Here is a 17,416-nt window from a genome sequence, read left to right on the forward strand (position 1 = left end):
ATAGATTAATATTGTTTGTCTATAGTCATTGACAATAGAAACTTAATAATGTACAAACTTATAAATTAAATTGATTATGGTTGAATTTCGACCAATAGGTGACTTAAATGGCTTATTTGCTAACGGTCTGCGTGATGGGAAATGGTAACCGTCATTGTATATGGTACATTACAAAATACATTGTAATACTTGTTTTTTTTTAATAATGCTTTTGCATGACCATGGTTACAAGTCCTTCAGTCGAATACATTTTTATAATGAATTGAATATATAACATAAAAATTAAAACATTGAATTAATTGCCTTGTGTTGCCATTCTTGACAATTAAAGTCCTATACTTTTTTCTATATATCTATATTTTTAATAATCAATTTAATAAGCCACATTGATGTACAGGTGATCATGTATTTGTGATTGTTTGGGAAATGACTTAGATATAATCTGTAATTTTCCTGCCATATTAAGAATATGTTATTTTTTAATTCGGAAACAAATCGTGTTAGTTAGAGTAATGTAATTTTACTAAATCGAATCGAAATTGTACTTGTAAGTGTATTCTGTTTGCGGTCGATTCTAACCACAAAGTTATATATAGACATTATGTATTACTAGAATATCTGAATTGTATGTATAACTAAATTTATGTTGTTTATCCTAAAAAAATTATCACACCATATATTTGCTCTTGTTGGAGAGATATTATATATTGGTCTAGTGTTGCACTATCCCAATTTAAACACAAATCTGGTTCAAACCTTTGTGTCAATTTATATTTCTGACTGACTTTCCGGTAAAGGAAACAACAACAAACCAAAAATTAGTTAATCCGAGTGATGGCGATAGTCTCGTATCCTGGATGTGTTGTGTTCAGCATGCCGTCGATAATTACCTATCCAACGCCTGGCTATCTGGGCTACAAGTCGTATAATTATATTTTATTTATATACCTGAGAGTTTAGTATATAAATGGCTAAGGTAAACTCGAGTCATTAAAGTAAATAATAACTCTGATTCTTTACCACTTTTTTAAATCTACCGTCATGTTTCAATGTAGGTACATAATATTATATAGGCTATGAATAATAATGTTCAATTGCAATAAACCATTTTTTTCTGTTTGTTTCTCATTTTATTTCGAGATAATTTCTAAATTACAACCCACAAATAATTACTACCAGGGTTAGTTGTAAATAAATAATTCCAATTGCCAAAATCTGAATTAAAAATAGCCTGAATATTGTTGATTTCGTGGTACATTGCTGGCCACAAGGAATTTATTTTTCTCTAAAAAATTCTAAGTATGTAGGTTAATTATTTCTATAGGGAAAATAAAATTCATAAAATAATTGTAATGTACACAATTTATTTATATCGTATAGTGTTTCTTATACAAAGATAATAAATTGTAAAATCCTCATTCACGGTCCGAACAATAAATAAATACTTATAGTTTTAACTCCATCAGTCCTATCACATGCCCTTTGGGCAATACTAGGAGTATAACTTACACATTGAATACTTCCATTAAACTTTAGGATTGATTATAATTTGTTTACATTCAAGACCACAACTAAGTGTTTTGGAAAAGACGAGAACTAGACTAGTATACAGTTAATGATAAACTTCTTAAAAGAGCAACGCTTTGCATATATCTCTTCTACTAGAAGCCTTTTCAAACTCGTTCACATAATTCTCCGCAAACACATAGTAGAGGCCAACTTTATAAAATGTTTTTAATATAGAATTGAAATCGCCGTTTTATTTAATAAATGTACAAAAATATGCCTTTGGGCAACTATTTATAGATAGGTATGTATTGTCAAAGGCACTGGTATTCCTATCGGATTATTCAATACAATCTGGTTTAACATTAGGAAAGATCTTGTTAGGTTACATAATCTATCTAAAATTAATAGCGATTCCATGAGGACCTATCCGTATTTTTTTTGGTTTGGAACTTACAGGGCAATCTGATTGAGAAATACTATACATAAACGTTTATAAATAATCTATGTTGGACTTAAATTTACTTAGATCAATCTTACATCTACTTAAACGATATAGGTCTTTAGCCATCGAGTTCACTAACGAGTCTTCGAATAGATGAAACAGATCTACTACACTTATATAATTATTATACATATAGGTACATACATAGTTCACCACTAAAAATGCATTTTTTATATCTATCACTGAGTAGACAAGTTTTATCTGCTCGAAAAGTCTTAAATCCGAACGATATGAGTCTCAATTCATTTAAAACTTCGCGTCGCCTACGACGACTGATCTCTTTCCCTACACGACACATCGACCACGACATAAAGCTACTAGGAAGGATTACAATTAGGCGATACGGCTTAGCCGCTTACAGCTGCACAATATGATACAAATATATTCTCATTTCTTTACAACGTGGTAACTTCTACTTGGGGAAGGGGGTAGGAGACAGTTTGTACGAACAAGATCGACACGTCATCGAAACGGGCGGGGACGCTGCAGCCGTGCTGCGACGAGAGTGCGGCGAGACTGCGGCGAGGCTGCGACGAGGCTACGGCGCGGGCAGAGCGGCTGCGCGGTCCAGGCGCAGTGGGGCTGGTCTCCAGGTGCCCGCGACCGCGCTCAGTGCTCGTGCCCGCGAGCTTTGTTCTGATGCATCATGTTCTTTAACGTCGCCACTTCGGTCGCGAGCCGCGCGAGCTCAGCCTTTAAATGTGCGTCGTCTTCCTCCACAAGCCTATCCTCAGGTCGCTGCGGCCTGTACTCAGCACCGAGCGATATCCCAGAGTCTCTCTCGTCACTTGAACCCTCGCCGTCCCAAGACGGGGACGACCGAGGACCCGGCTCCTGTTTGATGTGTTGGAGTGACAATAGAGCGCTGGCGACATCCTTGTCACCTAAGTGAGACTTGTGGCGCAGTTTCAGCGGCAAGCAGTTATTCTCTGGTGCGTATTGTTCAGTCGTTTCATCCCCGGAACCTGAGAGAGATGACAGTTCATAGGGAGAGGGGGCACGGCGAGATCGAGAGAGGTTGAGTACTGAACCGGGTGGTTCATAGTGTGCTGGATGTGGGTAGTACGCTTCAGGTGCTGGCAGCCTTTCTGGGTATGGTTCAGGTGCACGTTGTGGCGCCGGTGACGGAGGAGACGCCGGTGGCGGTGGTGGCGGTGGAGGTGCAGGGAATAGAGTATTACTTGTTAGTTTACTCCTCTTTGTGACACAGAGTACTTGATCACAGGTTGGCAAAGTGGCTAGTACTTGGTCGATACTGATAAGTGTTTCTCCGCAGATTCCGTATTTTTCCTTGATGGCATCCAGTTGAGCTTTAAGGACATGATTTTCCTTCGAGAGTTCAACAACACGCTGTTCCAACACCATGTCGTTGAAGCGGCGCTTTTCACGGGACCGTTTGGCGGCTTCGTTGTTTCGTCGCCTGCGGTCCCAATAACCATCGTCTTTTTTGTTATCAGGAATGAACTCCCTCTGTTTGCGTTGTCCGAAGAATTCTTTGCGCTTGTTGAAATCATAGTTTCCAGGGTAGTCCGGGTGGTCCCCAGGAGGGCCATTGTTAGGTGAAGGAGGTTCGAGGGGAAAATGCGGAGACACGGAGAGGCGCGCGCGGGGTGGTGGCGGGCCTCGGGGCGGTGCGGGCGCCGGGCCCAGGGCAGCGCCTCCAGCGCCGCCCAGCAACTGTTGCTGGCTTAGGATGAATTCGGCAACCATGTTTCGGCGGACGACACTGGGTCCGCACGAATCTTCACTGTAGTTCTGCAACAAATGAAACGTTACGTTAGTTTTGCATGTTACAGAAAAACGCGCTAACCGTTGCAGTTGTCTAAATAATGTCGCGATTACAAAATAGATGGTTGCAAAAATGCTGTCGCAAGATCCCGCGCTGCAACTTTGCACGTGGATCACCTTTGTGAAACCATATTGCCTCATTTAACGCTTTTTACTCCCTTCATGTTAGCCAAACTCATTAATAAATCGTATTTCTTAACCTTTCGAGTTCATTACACAAAATCAATTTTAAGTCTGCACCGGATTTCTTCCGTTACAAAACTAACTTCCTGGGTGTTAGCTAAGTTTTCGGTTCATTAATTATCAAGACATTGCTTTATGCTGAAGGAAGTTTAAAAAATATATTGATATATTTTAAAAGTATTAGTCATCGTTGTACTATTCGTCAGGCATGTCCAATGTCTACAATTTTAGAAAATAGATTAGAGCATGACATGGTTTGTGGCTTACAAGTCTTTTGTTACGCTAATTGTTAGTATTGCGCAAGTGAGTCACGTTGAAACTAACGTGGTGCGATGTCTTATTGACTACTAAATACACCTGCATTTTTTGAATCAGCATATCGATTCACCTTTATTGATTAAGTGTCATTAACCTCGCTTGCTAACCGCACCCTTAGTTTTGGTGCGCTTATGTAGATATTGATTTATGTAAACCATCCGATTGTTTACAATTACGAGCATGTTAAACAACGACAGGAAGTGTAAAAAAATGCACGAAAAACGCAGTGTTATCAACGTTTTATTATCCAAGAAAAACAATGGTAGAATCATTAATAAAACGGCTATTGTAACAAGTCATAAACGATTCTTTTTTTTTTAATTTTAAAACAATACCAGTGGTACCAACTGAATAGAAAAATGAATTGCCGATCACGTTGCTTTACACGCGGTGGATATGCAAGCAACGTGAGAGTTCTTTCTAAATTTTAAATTATGCTCCACTAAAAGCATTTGAATCCATTTTTCAGTGTGCCGCATTAGAAGCCACGTTATTGTTGGTATTATACAGATTTATGCTTAATTTAAATTCTATATCGATCATTAAGGAAAATATAAAGATTTTTAAATTACTTTGAATTAGTTATTTAAATTATTGACCGAGCCGTACGAGAGTAAGAATACATTATATATTTTTTTTATCCTCAGATCGATAAGAGTAACAAAGCGTAAAAAATATATATTACAATACTTTTATTATAATTTACTGTAATGAAATTATAGATTGTAAAATGTACTTTGATATTTTAATCATTCTACTTTTTTGTCGTTATCAGCTATTTTTGTAAGAGAGTTTACATGATTCAGATATAATCTGTATACCTGGAACGGATATTCCACGACATCAGTGTCAGTAGGTCGCCCCAGATGCGCGAGCGCACCCGTTACGCAGACTAACTGTTTAAATAATCGCGGCTTTAATTGACCGCCATTGTTGACGTAGATGTCAACGGTTCTATGTAGTTTGAAAATCGTTCGATATTGAAATAATTTATAGGTATTTTTTTTAATATTCCAAACGTCCAGTTCGGCTAGCAATTTCAGTTTTTTTTTTAAATAATAGTACTAATGAGGCTGAGGTAATAATTTATACAGCTTAAGTGTATTCTAAAATGTTGTTAATAAATAAGGTAAAAAAATTGAGGTAGTTAATTAAATAATTACGATACAAGCTATATTCAAATGTACCAAGAACGTTCCGTTACGCCGTCATTAAGCACTTGTTATACAGTTAGATTTGTATACAAATAGAATTTTGGAGAACTTTTTATTGGTACTGTGTACGCCCACTCCGACAACTATTTAGGACAAATGAATATGGTAATGCGTAATAACTGTTTCGTATCATGACGTAAGTGTTCGTCAGACTTGGTAACGCCTAATGATACGAATTAATAACCTGTACATGTAAACCGGTCTGACTCAATGTAATTATGTATAAACTGCGGATTTTACAAGCGCATTGAAAGGGATATATAATACGATGAAATTGGGTGGTTTGACATTGTTACTAGTTTCTGCATGGGACTTTGTCTGCGTTTCTGTTAGTGCTAGAGCTGTTACTCGCGACATCGTCTGATTTTATTAAGATAAAAAATCCTTATATAAATATAATTAAAATTCTTTTTGTCGTCAAATTGTAACAAACAGTTTCGCATTTATAATATTAGTATTGTAAAATTATTTAATAAGTAAGATTATTGTCGTATTTATAGTAGTTAGAATAGGGTTAGGAAATTAGGATGCTAAAAGATATCTATACATTTCTGGTCCAATGTTTATAACCGTCGTAAGTTGTGAAATATAGTTTGAGAAAATTGCACTTAAAATCTAAACATTAAGTATGTTTTTAAAAACAATTTTTCTCCACTTACAGCGGACTTTGTGTGACTGAATATCAAATGAGCAAAGTTTGGATGATCAAAAAGCAATTGATTTATTTAGACCTTCATTAGTATACAGTTTGATGCAATCCTGACTTCGAAATGTCAGCGTGAGCTGTATATCTGGAGTCACATTTGGCAATGACCCATTTGGTATTACGATATTATACAGCGGTGGACTTGCGTGATGATTAGTGAAAAAAATGCACCTGTCCGTTATACTGTTGACGCTCCGCGGAGCACACAGTTAGTCAGCGGTTCAAATAGCGCGGTTACTTTTATCAGTTATAATTTTTTTTGCATCTAATCGCAGACTCTCGTTATGTTCCACTTATAATGAAATTTATTAGTCAATAAAACTGCACTAGGATTTATGATAATTAATTAATTAATGCTTTATGACTTTTATAAAAGTTATATTGCAAGAAATATGCATAAACTACGTTAATAACGATAATAAAGACATTTATTCAGCATTACATCAGTATTCGTATTTACAATAATGTTTACTATGTAACTTAGAAACTAAAACATACTGGTAACACTAAATGTCACTCCCACTCAGCATTTATACCGTAGTATAACTAAGTTATTCCATAGCCCTGATTTTCAGTGGGGCCTATATTAATGATCGTAAATAAAATTTAAAAGACATACATATGTACAAATATTTCTTTATTGTACACACACATAGGGAAAAAAATAACTGTAATAAGTTAAATGTAATGTACAAGGGCGAGGTTATCTCTAAAAAGAGATTTCTTCCAGCAAACTTAGAAAATGTTATAGGATAATGTGGTCACTAAAATAGTCATACATACGTGTACGAGAAAAGAAAAAAGGGAAAAGGAGATGATTAGAAAAGAAAAGAAAAACAGATATTTCATTATGGAATTGGAGGAATTAATTACGTGTTTAATATAAATCTTCAAATTTATAACGGACAGGAATCAACCGGCACTTTTGACAATCGACAGTTACTAACTAATCATTGAGGTACTTTCACGGGACCCGTTATCCAAAAACTGGCACCGCGTACGGTACCACGAAAACGGTTTTGCTCATCGCGTCTCTAAAACTTGTAATACTGTTATGAAACCACTATTAGTGTTTCGTCATCGGTTTAGCGGTTAAGAAGCCCGTTTTATTCGGTTTCAATTCAAGGCTAGGTTGGGCAAGGCGGGCGTAATGTGTGTAATCTGGTTAATGGATTAACTGTTCAGTTATTTTACCTCTCGGTTAATTTATATTTTTTTGGTAAACCAATGGGTTGCCTTAGTAAGATATATACATATGTATAAATATAGATGATTATCATCGTTATACATGTCAAATAAATATAATTAATGATTACAATATATACATATAATATTTAGCATTTTTTATTGACATCAACTTCAAAGTTTAGATTATTTTTTTATTGTACAGAATCTTAAACCCTATAATGAGTGTTTGAGATAGTTACTATCTAAATAAACGCAATGTTTAATTTCTTAAACATACAAACATTTGAATTTTTAACTCATCAAAATACATATTGTTAAACGTTTAAAAAATGTGGCAGAGTCGAACAAACAACATCCTTAGTTAATTCTCATTTGATACAGAGAAAGGTGTTTAAAAAAGAAAAGTTTAAAAAAAAACTTTATTTAAAAAAAAAAACAAACTTCATTGAAAATGTAACATGTATACATATAAAATAATAATATGGAAATATTACACCACACGTGATCATAGGTCAGGGTAGCTTAACCGTGGAAGAAGCCTTACATCGGATCTAATTTTAGATTGATTTGTACCTAATAATTCTGTAAATAGCTATCACAGTGCACAACCCATTTATCTACGTGACATTTGACACGATGGTACTAATTTGTAAAGTCCTATGATATTGTTTACATGATAAGCCAGTGAACTATCTCGACACTGACTCATTAGTTAAAGTATAAAATATTTCATATGTACTGATACCAATACTGATATACAATGTTATTTATGGCAACATTGAACGAGACTTTTTGATTGTGACGTAAAACTAGGGCTGGGCTCACGCAAGTCACAATATTTGGACCCGTTCTTACATAGATTCAATTTAGGCTACGTTCTAATAAGAGACGTGCCAACTATTTAAAACGTAGTGTTTATTCGCTCCACGTGTAGGTACTACTAGGGTGCATCTCTTGTAGCGCTGACCTTACCCCCACGTGCCCGAGTCTGTGTGGTCACGCGGCCCAAAGCACGTGTCCGTTCTTGAACCTCACGTTGACAGTTGCGCAATACGCCGCCATTGCACGTCTGATCCTCTCTACAGACCGTTATATAAACAACGTGATCTCGAAACGTGAAATTTAATTGGTAATAGAATCGCAAACGGTAATCTTTGCCCTTGACCGTTACATACTCAATACGGTACGGCTATTTATATACTTCATTGTGTCAGAAATGTCGGAATGTATTCTATATAAATATGATAAAAAATATTATCAGAACAATAAAGTACGCATCTACACTTTGAATGGCGCAGATTTTCTTTGTAAACATAGTTTATTTAGATCGTAATGTCGTATCGCAATTTATAAATAGGTACACCATAATATGCGCCAGCTGAAGGCCAAGAATGACTGGATTGGTAATATTCCAGATTGCCACAGACTTTACAGTACAATTTATAGAAAAACCTATAAGGAAAATGCAATATTAATCAGTTGTATACAGTAATCGTATTAGGATTTGAATTTTTTTTGGAAACAACGATGTCGTGTGATCTTGAAATTACTTTTAATAATAATGTCAGCCATCTTGGAAAAGTAGAGAAAGTAGTACAGCGGTAACTTTCCACGCGCACAACGTTTAGTGCGCGGGAAAAGTAGGCCGACCGCCATCTTTGATTTGACATTTTACCGCCAATGATGGTTAAAGCACAAGAACTATTTATTTATTATAATAATTCTAAACATACAAAATCTTAGCATACAATGACAGCGGCGCATGATTACTTTTCATATTATTGTCAATCATAGTTGACAGTTGTAGGTCGGCGCCAAGTGGTCATTGTCTATTGGCCATAGATTATGTCAAGATGTAAATGTTTTGTAAACTTTCGTCGCGCCAGTCACTTGTTATGTCTTAAAATTGTGTCGTGGATTATTCCTCGTGCTGTAATTGACTAAGAAGACTTAATTCTAAGGTCATCAATATTAGAAATGTTTCAAACATTTTCCGTCAAAAATCGCGCATACTTGACCGATTTTTCGCAGTCACATTGAGTAGTAAGAAGACCCAATTAAACAAATCGGGATCGGGTTATTTTGGGGCGGCCTCTGTCGGTCGGAGCGATAATGCTTTGGTGTCAAGGTTCCGTTTCGTAATACGTTGGTCTTTGTTATATGTGTCAAGGCCCGCGGCTTTTCCCGGTTCGTCATATTTGTTATTATAAAAAATAGCTAATGTTAAAATATCTTTCAGAATTATCTTATTATTCACTTACAGTCGACCTTGCTCCACACCTGCTAATTGCTAGATTATTAAGAAACACTTAACCTATTTTCCTGTGCTACATTTAACTGTATTAGCTACTTATGCAATGTGAGTTCACTTCTAGGAAGTATTGTAAACAGTTAAATCCAATGGACTGACGATTTTCCTATCAGTTACGTTTGTTTATCTAATGTTTACAGAATTATTAGTAGTAAAACAGATAGCGAGTCATTGGAAATACCATCAACAAATTCTTTGAAATTGTTTTTGCTATTGTAATATTTATTGGTTTTATTATTACTTTAGCTACTGCTATTATGTCAATTATTGGGTGTGCTATTTAATAATTACTTGACAAACGTTGGGGACCTCAAAAAATAAAGTGACGCGTATTGTTCCACTTAAACGCAATTGGTAGTACACTCATATACTCATCACTAAGTAGGTTAGTTACGCGAGCGAGATAAAAAAATAGGTCAAGTTATCTTTGGTTGTCCTCGTACCAGTGAAATTATCGCTGATATAATTGTGCGTAAAAATATTTATATAACGCAATTTAAATTATATACTAATATGTAATTATGATATGTAAAAAATAATAGTAATTCCAAAGACGATAGAGGAATCGATCATTGTTACTGTGGTGATGAATGTAACAGATAATGCTAGATTTGCCTGGATTTAGCTGATAATATCTATAGTTAACCACTTTGTAAGATCTACGTTAGTACTCTCTTTTGCTTACATAAAGTATTAAATGTATATTATATAATAAGAAAACGAAATATACTTTTGAGAGACGCGTAAAGTCAAAATATGTTTGTTTAAAGAAAAACGTCTTAATACAATTGTTTTCTACCGTAGAATATTACTATATTAGCATCATGACATTGAATGACATCACCATAACCAAGAACTCAACGCAAACTACGTCATGGTGCCTACATTAGTTATTTTGACGATTTAGTTAACAATATCCGTATCATCCATATATCACTGACATAACGATAACAATATCTTTTTTGTTTAGACCATAAGTGACCAGTTTCAGGTTGTTCCAATTTATATTTTTTAATTTGTTATAAAATATATAATAGAATTAATGAGAACATTTTTTAAAATTTGTATTTGGAACAGCGAATCGTTCTCATTTTATCATAATTAATTCATTATCAATAGCATAATTGGTATTACGTGTTATGTTTTATAAACCAGGGCCTTCCAGCCAGCCAGGAATATCACGTGCATCATGAAAATCAAAACACAATTACGATGCACGATCAACTAAATGCACGAGCTGTGACCTTTGCTCAAATCTTCCGGTAAACCTTGCTATGTAGTTCCTGTTGTATTACATCAGTGTACTTTAAATGCATTTTGTATTTTGTTACCGCACTCTATTTATTATATCTGTTGTATTACAAGTCTTTGTTGCAAGACCTAATATTAAGATAGCATGATCCGGAAATAAACGTTAAATTGATGTAATTATAACTTTATTAGGAGATTAGAAATGTCAGCTCTTCACTTACCAAGTCTGGCACAAAAAATCTTAGATAAAAACTGTTATAAATAAATGCAATGAACGCTTTTTGCCATAAACAAAAAACTGTCTTTATTTGATGATAATACGCATTATTATAATGTACGTAAGCAGTTGTAACTCTATAAATACCCTCACAGTGCTGTTTTTTAGAAACGCACATGACTCATAGTTATTGATAAGCTATCTGCCCTAGAATAATCTAGTTCATAGCGTTGCAGCGTATTGCGCAACCCACCCTGGGACAGTTGCGTCATACATCTACACGGCAAACTGACCTTTACTGACCGATCGATCCTGCACCGACCGTTTTAAACTTAGAACTGCCCGGCTATTGTTTGATTGAACAAACAATTTGTAAATCGAACGAGTCCGTATAAACAGATCTTGGAGTTCGTTGATTTCAAATTTAAAATTGGAATTCATTTGTTTAAGAAATTATCATGTTCAATTCAATTTAAAAAAATTATTAGACATGTATAATTTTGCGGAATTAAGATGAGTAATACCGGAAGTATGTAATGATGAAATCATTTGTAGAGTAATTTGTATACTTTACTACGCTATGACTCATGTAAGGTTAAATCTTTTGTAGTAATTATATTTTATAAATCTTACAGATATTAATAAAATGAAATTATACGTATATTGTGATGAAAGTACTGAAGTGGCATAGAGAACTCAATCATTCATAACAGTAACTGAATAATGAATACATAAATTATGAAATAATTGACAAATGACACTTGTGTAAATATTAGTTTTACATTGATACCAATTATGATAAGAAACAAGGAATTTAATAACTCTGTGTCGATGACAATCTATAAAACTATAGCACCGATTTTAAAAATTCTTTCATAAAATACATATTATAATTATGTTTTTTTAAACTTCGACGGAAGCGAACTAGCGACTGTTATTGAAAAAGTTTTATCTATATAACTATAAATTCTGAAGTAGCAAATCGGTTTAATTTTAAATTAAAATAACAAATGTTACATGAATTATAATATTAATTCGTGTCGAATAAGTGCAAGTAATGAAATTGTAGAAGAAACACTAGCGAAAATCGTCATACTTAATCCGTCACATTTAAATGATTTACTGCAGATTTGCTGTAAAATAAATTTGGCAACTTACTAAAAATATACGTCAAAATGTTGATAGAATATAAAAAGAAACATTAATTCAGTTTCCGCACATCCGCGGGCGAATGCACGCTGGATTGGAACCTTGAACCAGTTGTGTAAGCGGCTCACAATGGCTTACGACAGAACCGCGGTACCAGGCGCGCTGCTTACGACACCACGCTAGGTTAACTATTACTTGCAATACACCAATTAACTGTTCGAAATTTGAATTTTGTGCACTGTTTTCGATTACAAACTTTTTTTCAATTTAAGTTATAAATTTGATATTTTTATTTTCTGTACTGCCAGTAGCTGTTTAATGACATTGCAATTTCCATATTTAAAATTGCCAAAGTCTACTCCATTTTTATCTTTGATTATGTTATTGAAAAGAAATGTCTCGAAAGTAATACAGTCTAGCAACTATTAGAAATCATACAATAAGGAATAAATCGTGATCAACATTGATATCTTTATCGTATATTGACTGTCTGTCTCCGTGACATAACATTAATTTGATAACATTATTATGGTTAACTTATCAGATACCGAATCGCAGTTCAATATTTTTTCTATAAATATAATCCAACAATATTGAGATACGAAACGTTTCAGACGTAACAGCATAATTATAAACAATCAAACTACATACGCAAAATTTGTTACTTAAATAAAAAAATGTTCGATAGTAAATATACTATAAAACTTGTAAACAGTTGTACGAAAACATAGTCTGAGGAAGCTGAAGCGCAAACAAATTATTGTAAACAAGGAAAATATGTTCAATACTCGGGTTTATCAGCGAGATCGTTTACGCTATATGCTTTTAGGAAATTGTGGGTAGTAGATACATTTTTGGCAACAACTATTAGAGGATGACTAACATTTTTTTAGAGAGTCATTGACTCGCGAGATAAATATTTCTATGAATTATGCTTCATCATATATCATAGTCATATTCTTAGCCTTTCATTGTCAACTGCTGAACATAGATAGATACATAATTTAATTTAAGAACATTTTGTTTTCAATTTAAGTCTTACAATAAAATAGAGTACCAATCTTCACCTCATCATAAAGAGGCACGCAAGTTACAATTTGAGTTAAAGATTTACAAAATAATAAGATTTCGCAAAGAAAAAGAATTCTATTACATTCTTTTATATAAGAAAATGAAAATTATATACATTATTCAGTTTTAAAAGTAAATCCTAAATTCATTTATTTAATTTTAAAAAATATGTTTTCATTTTATTGTAATTTCAATTTTGGAATTGCTTGACTTGCTGATGAATATTTAAAATTGGAATATTTTATTGCTCAGCAAATAAAACCTGTTGATCAAAAAGTTACGTTCTATATTTTTATCTTTGAAGAAAAAATATTCTGATCTATGGTAACTATTTAATTTTTATATTATTTAATTATATAATTTTAAAATATGAAATTTTACTTTGATGACAGTCGATGTAAAAAGTTTTGAATAATTTATTAACAACAATAAATTAAGAAATTATTTTATTCTTCATCAATTTATTTTTAAATCGTAAATTGTATCTTATGTAATTATAATGTCTTATTGGAATTTAAAGAAGGTAGTTACAATATTTTTTTAGAGAAGTTTTTAATTAATTTAACAATTATTTTTTCAATTCTTAAAATATATCTAATTTTAAAAATAAAATTACATGTGAAATATACTTACAAAAATATTTGCGGTGTTAATGTACTCCTTTTCGGGAATTATCCAAAAGGGGGGTACAATGTCATAATCCACATAAAACAGCAATACACAAAATCGTCTGCTTCCAAGTTCACAATAATATTGTTATAATAAATAAAATGTTTCACTCCCACTTTTCACGTCCTTAATGAATATTTTCCACAAACACAATATTGTTATGACGAAATATCCAAAGGTGGTGCGTAGTACTCTTACTAGTTGGACACGACTGTTCACAACGAGGTGTAGAGTGCGACTGAATTTTGTAGTGGGGTCGGGCGACTCGCGGGCTGCAATACACACACTAGCGTATATTTTCGCGAGTGTGAGTGGCGTTCGTTTGTGTGCTCGCTTTACGTTTGTGTGCGAATATTTACGTAACTTGCTCTGACTCTGTGTAATCACACTTCAGTCTGAGCTATTGAGTCAATGTGTCCGATTTTTTTAGCTAATTCGCGATTGAGTCATGTGTTTGTGGCGCGCTTTTGTGTTTCTACGAAATCTGTAGCCGATTGATAAGCCCGTTATTTGGGCAGGTTTGGGTAATTTTTAATGGCGTAATAAATGGTCCAGTGTAGTCGATTTATTATTCGGAATTATTGTTTAACACCAATGTCGATTGCGTGAAATTGCGTGTAAATGTTAGTAATGCTCATGGGTGGAAATAGGTATTGCACTTACTACGTGTTATAAATAATATGAAATTTCATTTTTAAATTTCGAACATCTGATATTCGTCTCCGTTATGTACCTATTTGGTTCTAAATTAAATAGGCAATAACATGTTGGTTTTTGATACAGACCTACTACCTTTTTCATAAATAAGTAATTTATGATACACAAGACATGTAGTTATTTTATTATTTTTATTACCTTATTATTAGAAAATTGTGTAAGGAAATTACAGGATAAGAGGCATGACATGACATATTAGTCTTACGGAATGACATGATGAGCGGTACTATGGGGTCACACGATAACGTGACGTGATGTTTGTGGCGTCATTTATACAGTCGACGATTACCATTTACCATCAGATGGGTCGTCAGCTTGTTTACCGGTCCAATTACATTAAAAAAAAAACTACATTGAATATTTACGATCGTATAGAGTCACGAACTATACAATCATAGATGTGCCCGCGGTTTCATCCGCGGGAAATTTTATTTATTTGAGATTATTTGCGTGTAATTTATTATTGTTATACTCTTATATAAGCTATATTATTGTAGTATGTTCATCCATATGTATATACATTATATATAATTTTTGCGTTTATAATATTAGTAAGATAGGCAACATAATATGCTACGATAAACGGCTACAATTGTATTATAAAATTTGATTTATAATGGACGCTTCATACGAATTCAAATTAAAAACTATTTTGATATCCATTAAAAAAAACTGATTCGCACTCTATTTTTGTAACAATTATGTTATAAAAAAAATTGTTTATTTATATTATTCTTTATTTATTATTTATATTAGCTCACTGAATGTTGCATAAACTTTGGAAATTCTTGTGCATAACCGTACATATATGTAGATGCGGGTATATTATGCAGAATTTCTACATGTAAATAATTATCTTATCTACATCATTATTTACACGTAGAAAACGTACTTATTACTAAAATAGATAATCTACTATGTAATTGAGAACATACTTATTCCAAAGTGAATATTTAGTAATGAAAATATACTACTTAAACAGTCCTGAAAACCGTTGTAGTATATTTCAGGTGAGTTCACTAAGATGCTATCTGATCTGACTTCATCCTTATTCCATTCCATCTTACACTGTAATCACTCTATTGTCATTAATTAATTAATTTTTTTTTTATGTTACTGTAATGGCAAACATGCTGACGACACACTTAATGGTAAGTGGTCACATACTGCAGACGTCAACACATGGAAAAAGAAAAAAGGAGAAAAACATGACGCTAATGTAACCCATGCGTTATTTTCTGACGGCTAAAATATCATGCTCACCTAATACCTGTTATTTCACTACCTCATCTCACCCTTTAAACCAAATTTCTGACGAGACAAATTGTTTGATAGCAGAAATAGGCGAGATGACACCAGTGCAGTTTGATTCCCGTCCAGTTCAAACGGGGATTGAAATTACGACGGCCTGAGCCGAGTCCGAACCCCTAGCAGTGCCCTCAGACTAATGTCGTATCAGGCAGGAGTTAGCTTTCAACCGCTCCATTAGTCCCTCCGCGGGTTTGAAGTGCCATCTGCACTCGCCCTGTATCGTCCGGTGAAGCTGTAAGGTCAGCTGCGGCCGGTATTAGAATAGTTCGCAAATATTTGTTAATTCTAGTTATTAGATTATATATTCTAGAAATTAATTAAAGTCTACTTCGTAATTTTATTACGAAAGTCTTCTTTAAGGTATAGATGTAAATTAACTTATATGTTCCATTTCAGAAATTAGTATTTACAGCGAAACAAAAATGTATGTTTTAAAAATACCCGATGTACCACATTTTATGCTATAAAATTTCATTTGAAGAATTTCGGAGGTGTCTCCATGACGGGGCAGTGACGTAGTAGCACTCAAGTTGTCTGTTTATCTATTTATCACTGATGTTTCGTTTAAAAGGGGCGAGACAACTGACGTCAATATGCGTCTTATTTCTGATTGTCTATTTCCTTTGTGATATTGATAAGTACATGTATTTTTGTATGATACAGTAACGTAAAATGTACTTGTATTATGATAATAAAGAACAACTAGTGTATGGTAAAATGGATTAAAAAAATGAATTAGTGATTCCTATGCAAGATTATTGGAAATTGTAACGTAAATACTATGCTAATAAGTATGTTCTTAAACAAACCAAGGGCGAGTCTACTGGTGTTTCACGTAGAGTTAGATTACTGGCTCTACGTGAAATTGAATTGACACACAAATATTATTTTTCTTTTTCAGCTGATCTTTTGAGTTTTTGCATTTTCTTTTCGAATATACCACTTCTATGGTATAATTGTGATCAGAGCAAAAAAAAAAACAATCACACCGATCACGCCGTTTTTGCCTTTGTACTGATTTAGTAATTTTATTTTTCAGCGAGCCTATGCATAGATATAAACAATAAATAACTAAATAACCCTGAACAGTTAATACAGCACCATATAATCCCACTGTAAGTAGAGATTTTTTTTGTAAATAAATACTTATGAATCAAATGCTTGCACCGTGCGAGGAATTGAACCCGCGACCATCGGAAAGCGGTGTGCTAAACTGCTATATAGACCACCGCGACTGTTAGTATATATACATATATGTATATGTGTAGGTATATATTGTAATTTTAACAAGATAATCATAAAGCAATTGATT

At 33.7% G+C, this 17,416-nt stretch overlaps 1 protein-coding gene across 1 annotated transcript; it reads right to left on the minus strand.

The window, feature by feature from the left end:
• Positions 1-1,344: 1,344 nt before the first annotated feature.
• On the minus strand, positions 1,345-14,303 carry LOC131851823 (nuclear factor interleukin-3-regulated protein). Its single transcript, XM_059202390.1, has 2 exons — positions 14,041-14,303; positions 1,345-3,766 (listed from the first exon to the last, which is right to left on the minus strand). Exon 2 carries the CDS (start codon positions 3,719-3,721, stop codon positions 2,621-2,623), a length of 1,101 nt encoding a protein of 366 aa, XP_059058373.1. The 5' UTR covers positions 3,722-3,766; positions 14,041-14,303; the 3' UTR covers positions 1,345-2,620.
• Positions 14,304-17,416: the final 3,113 nt, after the last annotated feature.

The sequence above is a fragment of the Achroia grisella genome, unplaced genomic scaffold (assembly GCF_030625045.1).
Source record: "Achroia grisella isolate CSIRO2021 unplaced genomic scaffold, CSIRO_AGI_Agris_v1 utg1174, whole genome shotgun sequence".
In the NCBI taxonomy this organism is placed as follows: domain Eukaryota; kingdom Metazoa; phylum Arthropoda; class Insecta; order Lepidoptera; family Pyralidae; genus Achroia; species Achroia grisella.